Genomic DNA, 16,920 nt, shown 5'->3' on the forward strand with positions numbered 1-16,920 from the left:
ATTAATTCCAAATTGCAAAGACATGAAAGACATTATTGTTATAAGGATGATGTCACATTACAAATTCCCGCTTTTTGGCGCAGTATTGCACCTCTCCTGCCAAAATTGATTGCTGACGTGAATTTTTTATAATTAGTACGTGAAACTTTGAATTAAAAAATCTATATTTAGTAGAAATTTTTAAGATATTAGACACAAATACGTCATAATTAAGTTTTAATGCGATTAAGAAGTCTGGCGACGAGTCTAAGCCATGTTTATGTTTGATAAGTTGAAGAAGAAATGTCACTGACAAGTTAAAAACAAATATTAAAAAAGTAAATGCATAAATAATTAAAAGCAGATGCAAAATTAAGAGACAAAGAATTCAAATTTTAAATTTACATTTGACCTCGTGCAGATTCAAGCACATTTTTTATTCTCCCTTATTTAATATATAAATTTTTTATCTGAACCAACTTAATCAATAATAATTAATATGACAGATAACATTCTGAAATGTTTACTGAGGACTGATAATGTCAATAACAAGATGTTTGTACATCCCTGTGTTGAATAACATACATTCTTGTCTTGATCATTAATTGTAAACACTAGTAATCGAGTTCTTACCATACCTTGCAGTAACATTCGAAAGAAAGACGTTATCGAGTAAGGAAATATTTTTCCTTTTTCCGAAAAGTGAGTATTCTTTTGTTGTTCTTCTTCTTTTTCTCTTCCCCTTTTTAGATTTTGCGTTAAAAAGAAATAACCAAGCACCTACATGTGTATTTCGTTATTTGGAAAAGTTATGTATGTATTTGAGTATAATAAAACCCTGATTTTAGTATGTTAAAGCTATTATTTAACACAAAATGATAACCAAACTGTTGGTAAGTAAACGAATTTTCACAAGTCTTTCGCTACGAGCATGCGCAGGTCCGACTTTATCGTTGAAACGTAAAAAAAAAATATTTTCTGCGAAGCAAAATAATTTTTTTTTAAATTAAAGACAATTTCTATCAGATTTTTATCATTTCGGTTTAATTTTTGGATTACCTTTCAAACTTTGTTCTTTTCATCTATCGTTGAAAGAGTAAAGTTTAGCTAATGAAATGTTATGAAAATTCACTTTTACCATCAGTCTTTACAAAAGATTTTTTGTTTCACTCTACCTTAAAAGTGAATAGCGTTGGACCAATATTGGCGCCTGCGTAAAGCATTATTTGTTCACAATTTCTTTGAAATTCATTTAGGCTAAATATTTCTGTTTGATCTTTCTTAGAAGAAATTTTATTTTCTTCTTCCTTTTAAATATTTACTTGTTTATTAATACTTATTTTTTTCAAAAAGTTGTCAATATGCTCTCCAAGAATTTAATTTTTTTGATGAGCCGTCGTTTGTAAGATTCGTGCATTAGGAATAACAAACTTCGTTAATTTTTAATAATTACCTGCTGCAATTGTCAATGCTTTTCCATAAACCTCCCTTTCAAAACGAGGCATAAAAATGAGATGCAAAAAATAGTGGCCTTTTGTCATATTAAAAATTTACGGTAAGAGCTGATCGCATTTAATTTAAGTATAAGTTCTTTCGGAGCGGGGCGGTTACTCAAATGCAATTTTGAATATTTTGTAGTCAAAACGAATAGTTAAAAAAAAAATTCTTTGAAAATCATTCACAAATTTCTCATGTTTATATTTATTCTTCGATTTGGCTAGTTCCGTCGAACTAAGAATAATAAAAAAAGACAAAACATTTAATTCAAATTTTTTTTTCATATCGTCATTGCTAATGTACTAGATAGGGATGAGGAGGGCAAATTTCACTTGTATTTATTGGCACTTTTGTGAAATTAAAGATAAATCGCTTAGTTTTATTTGATAAAAAAACAGTTTTGTTTGGTTGCTAATTTTTTCATCCCTGTCGATTTTTCTTTCAACTTTTTTTTATTTGAACAGTTTTATTGACTCTCTAAGCTTACATTTGTTGGTAATATCATTGGTTGATTAATTGGTAAAAAATTAGCATATCACCATTTATATAGAACTTTATACTTCTAATCAAACTTACAGCTCCTTATATTTGCTTCAAATTTATGAAGCTCAAAATGCTTTAATAAGATAGTAATAGAAAATATTGCTATTTTATTTGGTGAACAGAGCTTTCATTTCCTTCATTTTCGTAGGAAAAAACTTCGTTAGAAGCTTTAATTTGTTCCGTTTTGTTATCGTCGATTTTCAACTGCTGACCTATCCTAAAATTACGATACGAATTACTTCAAAACACCACGCGTGAATCGAAGATTAACATTTTCTCTCGAAAGTTTCCAAGGTTAAGAATAATTTTTGAAGGTAGTAATCATTGTTGTTGCAATTTTGTAAAAACGAGAAATTAAGCCATAACAACAAAAAAGTCCTTGCGTAAGATATGTTTACTCTCTTCAATATTTCTTCTATCGTTTGTTGACATTTTGATTGTCAAACATGCCGTTATTGATGTTAAACATGAAAAAAATTTACAAATGAAATAAATCAGTCAATAAGTTGACAAATGTAATCCCTGTGTAACTACGCTATATGTTATATAAGATAACAATTTTTTATATGAAGAAAGAACTTTTTATAGCAAAACAATTTTTGGATTATTGTGTCGCTAATGGAAATATAAGAGTCAAATTTCAAGTGTTTTTGTCAGCGATTATTGGCTACCATTTTGTTAAATTTTGTGGCATACACATTCTACATCAAAACATTTTATATCAGATTTCAAACATTTTGGCAGTGCGTTTTTTCTTTATAGTCCAGGAGCTCATAACAGAACTTTAGGTCCCATTTTCTACAAAAGGTTTGACCCTCTAAATAGGTTGGTAGTATCACGGACAATAAAAATCACATGGTCAGCTGACCCAATTTGGGGGCGTTTGGGTCCCAGGCCCCTAAAATTACCCTAATTCGAGACTCCTATTTGGTCCCATAATTCTCAAAGCTTAAAAGTTAGTAACGTGTGTCATTATATGAGAGAATCTGAAAGATGATAAAGCTTACCGAAAAATTGGGTCTTAAGACTGGGTCAGACCCCCCTCAAAGACCATATTTAGGACCTTAATTTGTCCCCATAAGCTACAAACTCCAAATTTTGCACAAACATTCTCTAACATAGTGTAATGTCAGTGGTCATAAAGCTGACCAAAAATTTGGGTCTCTTGGCCTAGTCAGACCAAGTCTCGCCCCATATCTCTATTTTTAATGCGGAGGAGAAGCAATAGAAAAACATTTGTCTTATTTCCAATGTGTTCAGGGCCTTAACTTATTTTTAGAATTTTTTTAAATAGAATAGAACGTTTTCGTCCAAATACAACAGGAAACCGACATAACAAACCAGACAGTGAAAGAAAAAAGTTAAGAGAAGCAGTTATTTTGAAGCAAGTGAAGTAAAAACGTGAACAAATTACCGGGATATTTGCATATTAGACTATCAAATATAGAAAATTAGAAACTTTAGATAAAATGTGATAGATAGAAGATATGACAGGTAAAGATATATGTAATTATATCAAGTTTTTAGTTACTGCATGTTGTAGTCAGTTTCGGATGATAAGTCAAAAAAAGTTTTAATAGTCTGTTGTTGAACTGAATTTTTTAAACATATATTTTGTCAATTTTTACTTCATTGATTGAATTTCTCATTTCGTAGAATTTTCGAACAAAGAAATATTCAATAAGATCAATGAAAGCGATGGTAAGAGGAAAATATAAAAAAGTATGCACGTTGGTTGGAAGATAAGCCTATGTTAGTGCGAATCGGAAATGAAGATTTTGTAAGCAAAGAAATATACTACCATGGAATGTGCAGGGTCAGTTATCAAAGCAAGGCCGAAAAAACACCATTGGCAATACAAGAGAGGAATGAAAAAGGGATGGAAAGACAAAAACTTGAAACATCCTGGCATACTGCGAGAGGGATTCACTGCAAGGCTTTTGAAGGTGTTTGTGCTTATATTGATGATCACATCCTAAAAGAAAAAGATGTTATCTTACTCAGCGAGCTAAAAAATCAATATCACATGTTACTAGCAGAAATCGGGAATGAAGCATTCGAAGATATTGAATCGTCTTCAGCAAAACTTGAGCAAAAATTATTAAAGCATTACAAAGAAAGTATACAAATCATGAAGGGGAAAACAAGACGTGGAAACTTGATATTCTGCAGCACCATTTCCGAAGAAGAAGCTTTCAGGAAAGAGTACTCGATGAAGACAAAATTGAAAGCGAAGATTAGAGATGTAGCGTTTGCATTAAGGTCTGCCATAATGGAAATTGAAAAATGCCCTATACCCGATGAAGTGACATTTGCAGATATAAAAAAAGGTGAAGTTGAGGCACCAAATGAATTAATTGAATTTTTCAGTTACCTTATTGGTGGTCCTGACCAACGCATAGTAAAGTCAAATCAGAAGCAGAGGCGCATAAAAAGTATTGCTGACGATGTCATATTTGCTGCAACATCAGGAAAAAAAAAACCTGCAAAACATTTGCAGCTTGGACTGGCAGTGAAAAGCATTACAGGAAGCAAAAAAGTGATCGAAATGTTAAATAGACTTGGACACTCTGTTAGCTATAGCATTATCGAAGAACTAGAAACAGAATTAACTTTTACATCAACAAAGGCCGGGAATGCCACACCACATGGTATGAAACTAATGTCAAGTCTTGGAACAGGCGTTGCATTCGACAACTTTGACAGATTTGTTGAAACTTTAAGTGGAAAGGATACCTTGCATGATACTGTTGGGATAGCGTACCAAGTTGTGTCACAAAATAATGACAAATCATTGGAAGAAGATGACGATTCTACCCTTGGCAATTCTCAGCTATCTGGAAAGAAAAAACGTAGATCATTTCTGGCTGTAGGATTAGACATAGAGCCGTACAGAAAAAAACCTAAGATGTTAACAAGAATAATGCTTCCACTAGATGACCAGAGAAGGGCGTCAGAACCCCTTTCATATATCAAAGCACGCATGTACGATACCTTGTGGATGATGGATTTTTATTTTTCACCCGACACTACACCAATGTGGGTTGGCTGGAATTCTATAATTTTTCAAAATACCAACAATCTGCAAAAAGTTTGGTACCTGCCACAAATTAATCAGTCTCCAACTTCTATAGCTGTAGTAGCAGAAACATTGAGGCGTGCACAGGTGATTGCGAATGAATGTGGTAAAAAAAACATTTCAGTAACATATGATCTTGCGATTGCCAAAGTGGCTATGCAACTTCAAGCAGAAGAATCTCCAAAGTTTGACAATATATTTGTCGCTCTAGGTGCATTCCATGTAGAGATGGCCATGTTTAGCGCATTTGGCAAGTACATCGCTGAATCTGGTGGTCCGCATATCCTAAATGAAGCTGGTGTGATTGAAAAAGGTTCTCTCAAGTCATTTTTACTGGGAAAGTGTTACAAGAGAAGTAAAAGATGTCACCAAATACTTGCACTTGCAATGGAGATTCTTCATTTTCAATATTTTCTTCAAGAAAGAGAGGAAATTCAATTAAAAGAAGATATCCAAGAAGAAATCAAGTTCATAAAATCCCAAGAACCCTTGAACTTGCATGAAGGACATGAAGTATCCAAAGAAGTCAACAATGTCTTGCGTGAATACAGTCAATTCAGGCAAGATACAGAGAAAGGAAATCATGGTGCAACAGCACAATATTGGATGGGGTACGTCGAGATGATTCGACTTTACCATGATTTTAGTAGAAGCTTGAGGGATGGAAACTTTGATCTGTATGTGTGCTGCTTGCCTAAAGTCGCAAACTATTTCTTTAGCATGAACCATCCAAATTACGCTCGTTGGATTGTCCGTTATCATGATAATCTTCTCAAACTAAAGGACTCTCATCCCGAGGTTTACACTGAATTTCAAAGGGGATTATTTTCGCTGCGAAGAACCCAAAAGTCATTCTCAAGATTACCAATCGACTTGACATTAGAGCAAACGATAAATGCAGATGCTGCATGTCAGCGAAAAGGTATATCAGCTTTAACAAATTCTATTTCTGCTCGTCAACGATGGGCACAAAGTCATTCTATTCGAACAAGTATTGTGTCATACGTGTTTGAAAATTTGGGGATGACAAAACAGGAAGACGTGTCTCAAGATTTAAAGGCCAGCAGAATGCGACAAAATTCTAATTTGAGTCCCTGTTCAGATCTTTGTCTGACCTGCTGATAGGACCGCATTTTTTGGTAAGCTCGACCATTTATGTATTACATAGTTAGTATAGAACACAAATATTGAGTTTGGGCTTTGTAGTCATTGGTTTTTTTTACCCTCTAAAAGTTGTTTAAAATAGGGATTTGGGGCGAGACTTGGTCTGACTAGGCCAAGAGACCCAAATTTTTGGTCAGCTTTATGACCACTGACATTACACTATGTTAGAGAATGTTTGTGCAAAATTTGGAGTTTGTAGCTTATGGGGACAAATTAAGGTCCTAAATATGGTCTTTGAGGGGGGTCTGACCCAGTCTTAAGACCCAATTTTTCGGTAAGCTTTATCATCTTTCAGATTCTCTCATATAATGACACACGTTACTAACTTTTAAGCTTTGAGAATTATGGGACCAAATAGGAGTCTCGAATTAGGGTAATTTTAGGGGCCTGGGACCCAAACGCCCCCAAATTGGGTCAGCTGACCATGTGATTTTTATTGTCCGTGATACTACCAACCTATTTAGAGGGTCAAACCTTTTGTAGAAAATGGGACCTAAAGTTCTGTTATGAGCTCCTGGACTATTAACTAAACAATATTATACGATATTCATTATACGATATACTTGAAATTAAGAAGTGTAGGGCTAGACTAGGTGACGTTAACAAACTTTTTAAACCAGGCAAAATTAGTCGCTTTTAAAAAAGAAATTTTTTTGATAACTGTAACCAATTTTAAAAACAGGGTTAAAAGCGATCGTATATTTATTTGATAACTTTTATCATGAAATGTAATACATACATATTTCAAAAGATGTATATTGCATATGAGAAACAGACATCTTTGTGAAACGCGAGGCGAGGATGATATCGACATTACTAAAAATCTTTAAGCTAATGCAAATTAAATGTGAATATGATTGATTTTTTTAATTTCTCTTTCGGTTAAAAATATTATAAGCTGAATCCAGCCGATTTCATTAATTTAGTGGGAGAGAACAGGATTTTCAATTACAATTCAAACCAAAAAAAAAACCTTTCAATTTGAAACCTCCACACTTGACGTATTTTTATCTCTCGCTTCGCTTCTTTAGTTTTTTCGTTTCACTCGCATCCATTTTGTTTTGTCTGTTTCTACTCACGCCTACGTGAAAACACGCACTACAAAATTTCTTTTATTTTAACAAGAGACTTTTCAAACCTCCTTGATTTTAAAAACATGTAAAATAAAAGAAGGAAATGTCACTGTTTGAAATTTTTATATTAAGTTCTTTTTTAAACAAGCAAAGATTTAAAAATAAATGTTGATGCAGAATGAGTCACTTGTTTTTTTTTTTTAGCTTTGAATTATTTGTCAATTAACTTGCACAACACGCCTGTTGAAACCTTCCCACCTTAGAGGCTAAAAATACTCTAACTAAACTCCTTCTTTGAAAAAACAAAACAAAAATTGTTAGTTGAGAAAAATTTTGACAGAAACTCTGATTTCCCAACATTTAACACAGGTTAAAACTCAAGTGTGCAAGCATAGTGGATTGTAGTAGCTTTTTCTCCTGTTGACTTTTGCTGCTTTTTTAACATATAATACAAACTAAAAGCTGGTAACTAAGTTTTTTTTAATGTAGGGTACCGGAAACACATAAAAATGTAAACAAATAAAATAGTGACGTACGTGATAAAAAACGGAGAGCATTTAAAATACATCGCATCTGCTATTTAGGTTAAATACATTTCGTACATGCTTAACTCGAAATTAGACTGTGCAAGGGACAGTTTTTAATGGAAATTCGCAGTCACGCATATGTCGCATTTATTATTTCGCGCATAAACATTTCGTGTGTCCGTAGCACAACATTGCTTTCGCGCACAGACAGACGCCATTGATATCTTTGAATAAATCTTTAGGCTTGCGACCGATTGGAATAGGAGAAATTTTGAGACGAATAATTAGAGAAATGCATTCCCTATCGAAGCCTTTTGAATGGAAAAATGCAAATGCCATCATCCTAGTGGATCCATTAAATGCTTCAATAGACCAGATCAACATGTGATACTTTGCAACGTTCGAAAACCTTGTCCCCAAGGATTTTCATGTTTTTACATTTTCGGGTTTCGTATTATTTTAAGGATATCATCAAACTACAACAGGACTTCTTTTAGACGTCTTGCTGTTTGCAATGCTCAGTAAAATCTTTTTTTGCATTTCAACTCATTACATCTGAGAACTTCATAAGTAATATATGTATAAAGCGCACTTGTCACCAGTCCTCTCAAAGTGTACGGTGCCTGATTAATAAATTTCATGGGCAAAAAAACTGGAAAGGAGTTGTTTACAAAAAGGTAAGGTACATCTTCGATCAGCAAAGTGTTTCAAATAAAGCAACAGAACACTGGGAAAAATTTTTATGTGTTTCCCGCAGATAATACACAGTCATTTTCATAATTTTATTCAATTAATCTTTATTAAACATCCAAATACTGAAAGTCAATTTACGTCAATTACACAGTGACTACTTATTACGTATTTCTCTCGTGCGTTCGTTGAACTACGCTTCTCGCTAGGTATTTTGTTATAATTATAATTATTGAAGACAGTAACCTTAAGTACTGTCAATATATTTCCCACTTATTTTTAGGTGCTAAAGAATTACTTGATTTGCGTGGGAATTTAAAGTATAGTTACATCGGGAAAAGGGCGTTGAAAACACACGAAGGAGCAAAAAGCAGGAGAAGATTCACAAGGTAAATAATTAATGAAGATCCTGCTTTCTTGTTGAAATAAAAGAAAACATATTTGGTCTTATCTTGGTGTTGATTAAAAATTAATTTGAAAAATATAGAAACCCCCCTTTAATTGCAGCTGTAATACAATTTTGCTGGCTAAACAAAAGAAAGAAAAAAGCGAGAATTAGTTAGTGGAAAGACAGCGATAAAATACTTGATGGAAGATCAGACTATGTCATAGATTCATGACAACACATGCAGGATTTAAACAAATATATTTGATAATTCCAAGCCACAAGCATCTTCCTAGAAATCTTATATATATTCGCAGACTCAGTAGCTAATGGGAAGATATTAATGTCAGAACATCAAGAAATTGCTAAAATCGATCAAATAACAATGAATACAACTTCGTTACCACTTCCTGCTGCACCAATGATACAAGACTGGGAGAAAATACTTATGACAACGGGTTTAACTATTTTGAGCGTCTTTACGTTGTTTGGAAACATATTGGTTGTCATCTCCTTCTATACCTACAGACCGTTGCGCACACTGACAAATTACTTCATCGTGTCACTCTCCATCTCAGATATTATGGTTGCAATCATCAATATGCCTGTTTGGATAATTTTCGTGATGAAGAATATGAATTTTAATATCCATGGAGGGAAGGTAATATTTATTTTATATTATTCACTTGTTTCATATTTTCTTCACTGCGTCTTCTTTCTTGTGATAATCAAATGAAATATCAATATAGGTAGCAACTACGTAACACATATCGACTTTTCTAAGATTATAACCTTGACACAAGTGTATGGTATGATTGTTAGCAGGTTGGATGATTTGTGTCACTTGGTTGGACAATGCACTGCTCCAACAGCTCATGATTGTTAATGATCACGTGGTCTATTTGTGACTAAACCAGCTCATACGTAACAAAAAAAACTTCACATCTTATTAATTTAACTATGTCTATAAAATCCATATTATCTATCTGATTTGAGATAAGCTGTATCTAAAAGACTAAAAAAAAGCCTTACACGATTCTTGTCGCTTGAGCCTAGTGATTGGTTTATCCGTTACTTCGAACTTCTTCTGATTGGTTGAAAGAAATTTTAAGGAGATTTATACGCTTTGTTTTATTTAAATTCGCTGTTTTAAAATTTTTTGCCAAATACACAGAAAAAAAAAGAAATGGGTTTCCATTTAAACAAAATTAGTCGACTGCTTCTACGTCTTGCGTGAATCAACTTCGGTCTGTTCAATCTATTCGACCATCTCGTTTAAGTTAAAAACTTGCTTAAAAACTCAAGACGCAAGTTTTTTAAAAAAGGTCATCATACTACAGATTGTATATATGGCACTTTGAACTTGTCGGTATTCATATAATTAAAAACTCATGACTTTGTATTAATTTCATTAACATTCAAGATCTTAAATAACGTAAATATTTATATTCATGACTTCTCCTTCATTTATTACAATTTTACGAATATGACGTAGATGAATCGTAGTATAGGACATGTCAAAAAATGTGACAAGCAGGTTTTAAATTTTGTTTACGACCAGCCATTTTCGTCATTCCATTCACGATAATATCTTTCGCAAAATATTTTTAAAAAGTTGCTTTTTTGCAAAAATTATATTCGCGAAAATAAAAATAAATTCAGCTAAAAAATCAGTGTCAGCTAAAGAGTTTTCATGCTGTGGTGATTTGATATTAACTTAAACCTAAGTGAGTTTTCCATTTTTTAAGAAGAAATCAAACTCTCAGGGAAGGACTGGGCTAAATTTGCTAGTTTTTACACATTTGTTTTCGCGCGCTTTCGCGTGCAATGGGATGTTCGTGATTAGAAAACCGGGGGTAATGTGTTATCGTTAATTCATAGAGAGCAGTTAAAATTGTTGTCAGGCAAATAATCTCTGGTATTTTATCTACAAACATGTTTTTTGCATCATTTTCTAGTTAATATGTTTATCATGAGCAAGCTTTGTTTTCTTCTAAACGAAAACTTCCGCAGTTTGGCAAAAAATGTTGTGCGAAAAACGTAGAATTTTGATTAGAGCAAGAAAAGTAAATTCTTAAACAATCTTTGAAATTTCCGTTGTTAACGCATGAATTCCTTAATTTAAACATACCTGTTGAATTATGTTTGGGAAGATTTGTGCAATAAAACATATAAAATATATTATATAGATTGATTGGCTTGGTGTTTCAAAATATTAGTTTAAATTCGCGGAATATGTCTCTGCTGCTATAAGTTTCACTTTTACAATCACCAGCCAAATATTATTATTTTCCACCGGCCACTGCGTGAGCGGAATCTTTAAAATCACCTTGACAAGCCGTATAATAAACAATTCCTTTAGTCTATTAGAAGTTTGGATGCGCAAGGTCTAAACGATAAAAGCCTCTGTTAGTACTTTTTCAACCAATGAAAATGCAAAAACGGGATATAAATATTTTGTTTTGGTAGCCAGAACATATCTTTGTCGGTAAGAACCTTTTTGAAAAGTGAATCACGCACATACTTGATTTATATTCGTTTAAAATCGTTGTTGTTTGATCAGCAAGACTTATTAGGTAGGAGAAGCTTGTGGTTTTATTTATATCTATAACTAGTCATATTGATAACAGTGAGAAAAGTATGGTTGTCTAGCCAGCCATAGAGCTAGCAGCTAGCTTTTGAATCGTTACTGGCTAGCTACCAAAACATTCAGATTGTCAGAGCCCCGTTTTCCTAACCCTATTTTTACCACCTGAATTTATCTACATTTAATAAATAGATTCAAACGTTTACAAAATTTTGTAATGTCTGCGCAGGCACGGAGGCAGTAGAAGCAGCTTAAAACGAGGACATTAGGAAAGCATTAGCTGGCTATATATTGTCTCAATGGACTGTCAAAACATTGAATCATCTATTATATTGACGCCAAAATATAACTGACAACATCAGAAGAAATTCTTACGCATATTTAATTTCTTAATTTATTTCACATAAGCACTTACCTATGTTTTCTAGTAAAAAAACCTTTAAACGTTTTTGATCTATCTAACTTTCTATTTTCTTGCACTGAAACCAACCAAATTATTGCATATAAACTTTTAGAGGTAATAATTACCTTTTTAAGGCCATTTAGTATAGCATATTTGAAAAATACAGCTCCTCGTGTTTTTTTGCTTCCTCGTCAAAACGAAATATTTGATTTTACTGTTATGTATTATATTTTGCAGACTGTATCTATTTTACCGCTAAAAACATGCTGAAAAATAAGGTATTTATTTTTGGAAAATGCTATTAAGAAAGTGATAAATCATAAAAAAGTAATTATTTACAAAAAGATTCAATTAACTCCCCGCACATTCCGAAGAATGACGTGTAATAAATGGACCACTCAAAAGGTCATGCTGCAAGAAATTATACGCACTTAAGAACAACAAAGTCGTCTAGACAACCTGTTTACGAATAATTACTTTCTTATGATGACTTCTCTAATTTTCGTATTTTTATTTTTTTAACAAAGGAAAATTTTCGGTATTTTTTTTTTTTTTTGGCGATAAAATAAGCTACAGTTTGTAAAATATATTAAATATCGATAAATCGAAGGTTTGACAAGGAAACAAAGACGAGGAGCTGTATTTGTTGAAAAATGTTAGTTGCTAGTTTTGAAAAGGTAATTAGCCTCTAAGAAGATTTTCAAGTCATTTTTATTGCTTCGGTTTACGATGCAAAAAGTCTTGGTAGAGTTCACGATGCAAAGAGTCTGCGTAGGGTTCACGATGGCACTACCGTGTTAGGTTACGTGTAAACAACTAACTTAGCAAATCGAAAGTAAACCTTGTAGGATCTCTCCGAGGGCAAACAAAAAGGGCTCCTTTACCCTTAGAATTTCATGAGATTAAGTGAGTTTTGTATTTAAATAACGTGTACCCATGTATATATTTTGCTGGCAGAAATACTCAAGCTGTTGGGTTTTATTGTTTTTTGGTTTGTTTGTTTTTATTAAAAGTACAATGCACATTCGAATTTGGCCTTATTTTTACATTCGAAATAGGAACTGAACTTTCCTTTGTCTTATCTTTTGTATATTGTTATCTTCTCGGCCAAAACAATATGTTTTTAAAAAATTTGTTTTCGTTGAAAACTTATTTTTTGGCTCTTTTTGCCCGAATGAAGTATTTAAAGTCGAATGATCTTTCATAAAGGCGGGCTAAAAATGTTAAGTTTAGCAGTTTAGTTTGAGCTATTTTTGGTTGTGATAAAACCTTTAATTTCCTAACAAATAATTATAGTAATTAAAACAAGCGAAACAAAATAAATATATATATTATTAAAATACATATTAATATTTTTTAGATGAATAAACATATAATAGTTATAATAAAAATTAATTTCCACTCATCCTTGTACTCATATTAATAATAACAATACAATTTTCTTGTGAGAAAATAATTTTCTTTTTGCTTGGAGAAAATGTTTAGATTTTCTTCAGTACAGATTTCTATGTGACTTTTTACTTACTGCCTTCTTTCTAATTAAATCTCTCCAATGTGAATGAATGATCATTGCCTGTAAACAGGTATCGCTCAGCACCAATTGGCTACTATTTACATCAACAACAGTGCCAGCATGGTCAATACAAACGTTAAAAGTTCTTTCTATGAATTCGAATGTAAAGTGTGTTTTTATATAGAGCGAAAAAAGTAAACTGATAAAAAACAATATTCGAATTTTTTTGATAGTTAAAACTTTTTTGTTGGCATATTTTGTTATCTGTCGCGAAAATCCAGAAGACATTTTTAATAAAATATCAATTTTTAAATTGATTCCTTTGTTATTAAAATTATTTCCAAATACTCGCCATTCGTTGTTTATATTACTTTTCTAAAAATTTTTCTTAGCTATTAATCGCTTGGACTTGTTTCGACATCATGTTTGGAGCGGCATCCATTTTGAATCTCACAGCAGTCAGTGTGGACCGTTACATACATATCACCAAGCCATTGACACATCAGAAATTGATCACTAAAAAACGCGTCGTCTCAAGTATCATCTTTATCTGGCTATTCTCGTTAGGATTGTCGTTAATAAAGGGTTTGTATTGGACTTGGGAGAGACCAAATTATGAAATGTTAATCTTCTGCCTTGGATTTTTGTTTCCAGTTATCATAATCGTGTTTTGTTATATCAACATTTATGCCGCAGTTAGAGAACAGCTTCAAAAATGTATAGGGTGTTCGCATTTAAAAGCAACAAAACCAGCTTCGTTGAAAAAGGATTTAAAAGCTATCAAAACGATCGGTATTGTCGTTTTTACCTTCTTTGTGTGCTGGTGTCCATTTTTCGTTCTAAATGTTGTGTTTGGATTTTGTGATTGCAAAATTAATCCACATTTAGTTTCCTTCTCAAAATGGTTGCATTACTTTAACTCAACACTAAATCCTATTATATACGCATGCTTTAACAAAGACTATAGACGGGGGTTTCGTAATGCACTGTATAAATACGCCAGCTCTGCCAATGAAAGTGGAGCTTTTAATTCGATTATCAAGCACACCTCATTTCGAGAACATTCGATGTCTGAATATCATTATCCAGCACGCTCAAGATCAGGATCATCCAGATTTGTATCTGATTCTCCACTTCTTAAAAAGACAAATTCAATAGTGTTAAATGACAAAAATAGTAATATTATTCGAACGCAGTTGTTATCTGGGACGAAAGCTCATTTGACCGTCAATGAAGTATAAAGGATGAAGCTTCAATGTGTTTCATGTTCGTAGCTATAACTCTCCCCGTGTTTTTACTTTTATGACACGCGCAATAATATATGTTTTTGTATACATTTTGTTTTGTTTTATTTTACCTGAAGATTGTTACTCTTTAATATGTAGATATATGGTGTAAAATGCAGTTTGCGAGTAATTTTTGACGAGTACATAAAGTTGAGTCGTCAAGACGGGCTAATTTAGTGCTTTTAAATTTCGGCTGATCATTCTGCAAAATATCTTTAGTAAAAAGTTAGGCAAGGAAAGCCTTTTTTACAAAGCTTTTGGAAACAATATAAAACAATAAAAAAGCTCAAAAAAAGTAATTACATTAAGAGCAATCTAAATGCTTAAATAAAGTTTGATGGTAGACAGCAAAACAACTCTTCTGTCGGGAGATTGTATGTGCTTTTACATAATTTTTGTAACTTCTCCAGCACTTGAAACTTTGAAGTTTTACCGTGGTGATAGAGATATATTTTAAGTTTTTCTGGTCGAACATGACATCTACACTTTGTTATATTATTATTACATATTATATTATTATGTTACCTATATTATAATAATCGTATATACCCGTATGTGACTGTCACGTAGAATGGTAACGCATGTATCGAGACACGCACGCTATGCGGTATAAAAAGGGCTGGCAAACCCGTGTTTTTTTCCACGGGCCAACGACTAGTTATTATATTACGCATTCACCATTACAATATATTATTGATCAACTCATGTATATATGTTTATATTAAAGACTAAACAATATGCATATTTCATGTTGCCATAACAAAACAATTTGTATAATTCTTTCATGTTTTGGAATAAGGTTTTATCAGCAGCGGTAATAATAAAGGCAAGTCGAGAAATCTGCAAGGTCCCAATAGAGTACTCATTATCAATAGAACTATTATAGCCGATAATTCTATTTTTTAACAACAGCATAAGGTCTTTTGCTGTATTGGTTTCACGGAGAGGTGATATATTTGGACTGTTATTATGAGATGTTTAAATCCAGGCTCTATCACACAGTGTTATTTGTTTGGTTTATTTTATGAAGCATCAACGGTATGCACATGCAACTAGGTCTAAAATTTGGAGCACAGAGAATGCTACAGAGAACAGTGTGGTACGGATTCTATATTGTTGCTCACTATAAACAGGTGCAATTCACACTCAGTCCTATATAAAAGATTAGAAAAAGTTTAAAATATATATTTAATAGTCACTTTATTAGCCTAGCATTCCTTTTCATAGCTTCCTAACCTTGAAATTTAAAGTCCACAATTTGTCTTCCTCTACTCGGTCCATGCCCATTTTACTATCCACATGAATAATAAAAAAAAGACGAGACCGTAATAGAATGTTTAGTTTGCCTTCAAAATAAAACTTCATATAAAGACTGTCTAAAATGGACACATTAGGTGAGCTGTTCCAGCCTTAATCAATAACTGTACTAAGAATCAGTTTGTGTTTATATGGAAATTTTTTGTACCAGGAACCCGATGGAGTTAAGTTTGAACAAATTTTTTTCCATAAAAGCACGCCGTTTCGGAGAAACGAGGCAACTTCTGCAAAAATCATACTGGTTAACATCCTGTCCCAGCAATCGTGTTGTCCCGCCTCTTATATAAAAAGTCCCTTAGACGAATATCTCGACAGCACGGGCATTTCATTAAGGAAACTCTGAAAGCGCATCCCCTAATTCCCGCTTTAGGGAGGTTATACTGTATATTTCTTGCAGTTTATTTTCATCAGTTACAAATTTCATCTTGGACGTCATCACGACATTTTAAACGCCTTTAGTTTAGTTCAGGAGAGTCAGATGACATGACAATCAATAGCAATGAGCTGCTTTTAAAATTCCAAAAAATACAACGTAATATAAAACATGGAAACTGGCTTGAACTCTCATACACGAATCCAGCACAACTATTCAGGTAAGTGTGGTGATTGGTTTCACATACGACAATTAATTTGTTGGTTTATTTGTAATTTTATTTGTCAAGACAATCTGCATAGCCTGGTAATTTGAAGGGCTTTTTTAAAAACGTTTTTATCTAAATACCCTTTATTTTAGGAAAGTCTAAAGATTATTGATACTATGAAAAGCACTTGGCGCGTGTTACCAAAACATTCTCTGAAACTTCTGATACTCTTATTTGCTCACAATTAGTTCTGAAACTTATTCTGCAAAATATCTTGGCGGCCCTTTAGCTTAACA

At 32.8% G+C, this 16,920-nt stretch overlaps 1 protein-coding gene across 2 annotated transcripts; it reads left to right on the plus strand.

Annotated features, from left to right (window-relative positions):
• Positions 1-537: 537 nt before the first annotated feature.
• On the plus strand, positions 538-15,494 carry LOC130644371 (octopamine receptor-like). Of its 2 annotated transcripts, XM_057449954.1 has the most exons (4): positions 538-681; positions 8,836-8,941; positions 9,060-9,598; positions 13,833-15,494. In XM_057449954.1, the coding sequence occupies exons 3-4, from the start codon at positions 9,281-9,283 to the stop codon at positions 14,679-14,681; spliced, it is 1,167 nt and encodes a 388-aa protein (XP_057305937.1). In that variant the 5' UTR covers positions 538-681; positions 8,836-8,941; positions 9,060-9,280; the 3' UTR covers positions 14,682-15,494. The 2 variants fall into 2 exon arrangements, with proteins under 2 accessions (XP_057305937.1, XP_057305936.1); XM_057449953.1 differs by having other exon boundaries at positions 8,836-9,598.
• The last annotated feature ends 1,426 nt before the right edge of the window (positions 15,495-16,920 follow it).

This window comes from Hydractinia symbiolongicarpus, chromosome 5 (assembly GCF_029227915.1).
Source record: "Hydractinia symbiolongicarpus strain clone_291-10 chromosome 5, HSymV2.1, whole genome shotgun sequence".
Taxonomy (NCBI): Eukaryota; Metazoa; Cnidaria; class Hydrozoa; order Anthoathecata; family Hydractiniidae; genus Hydractinia; species Hydractinia symbiolongicarpus.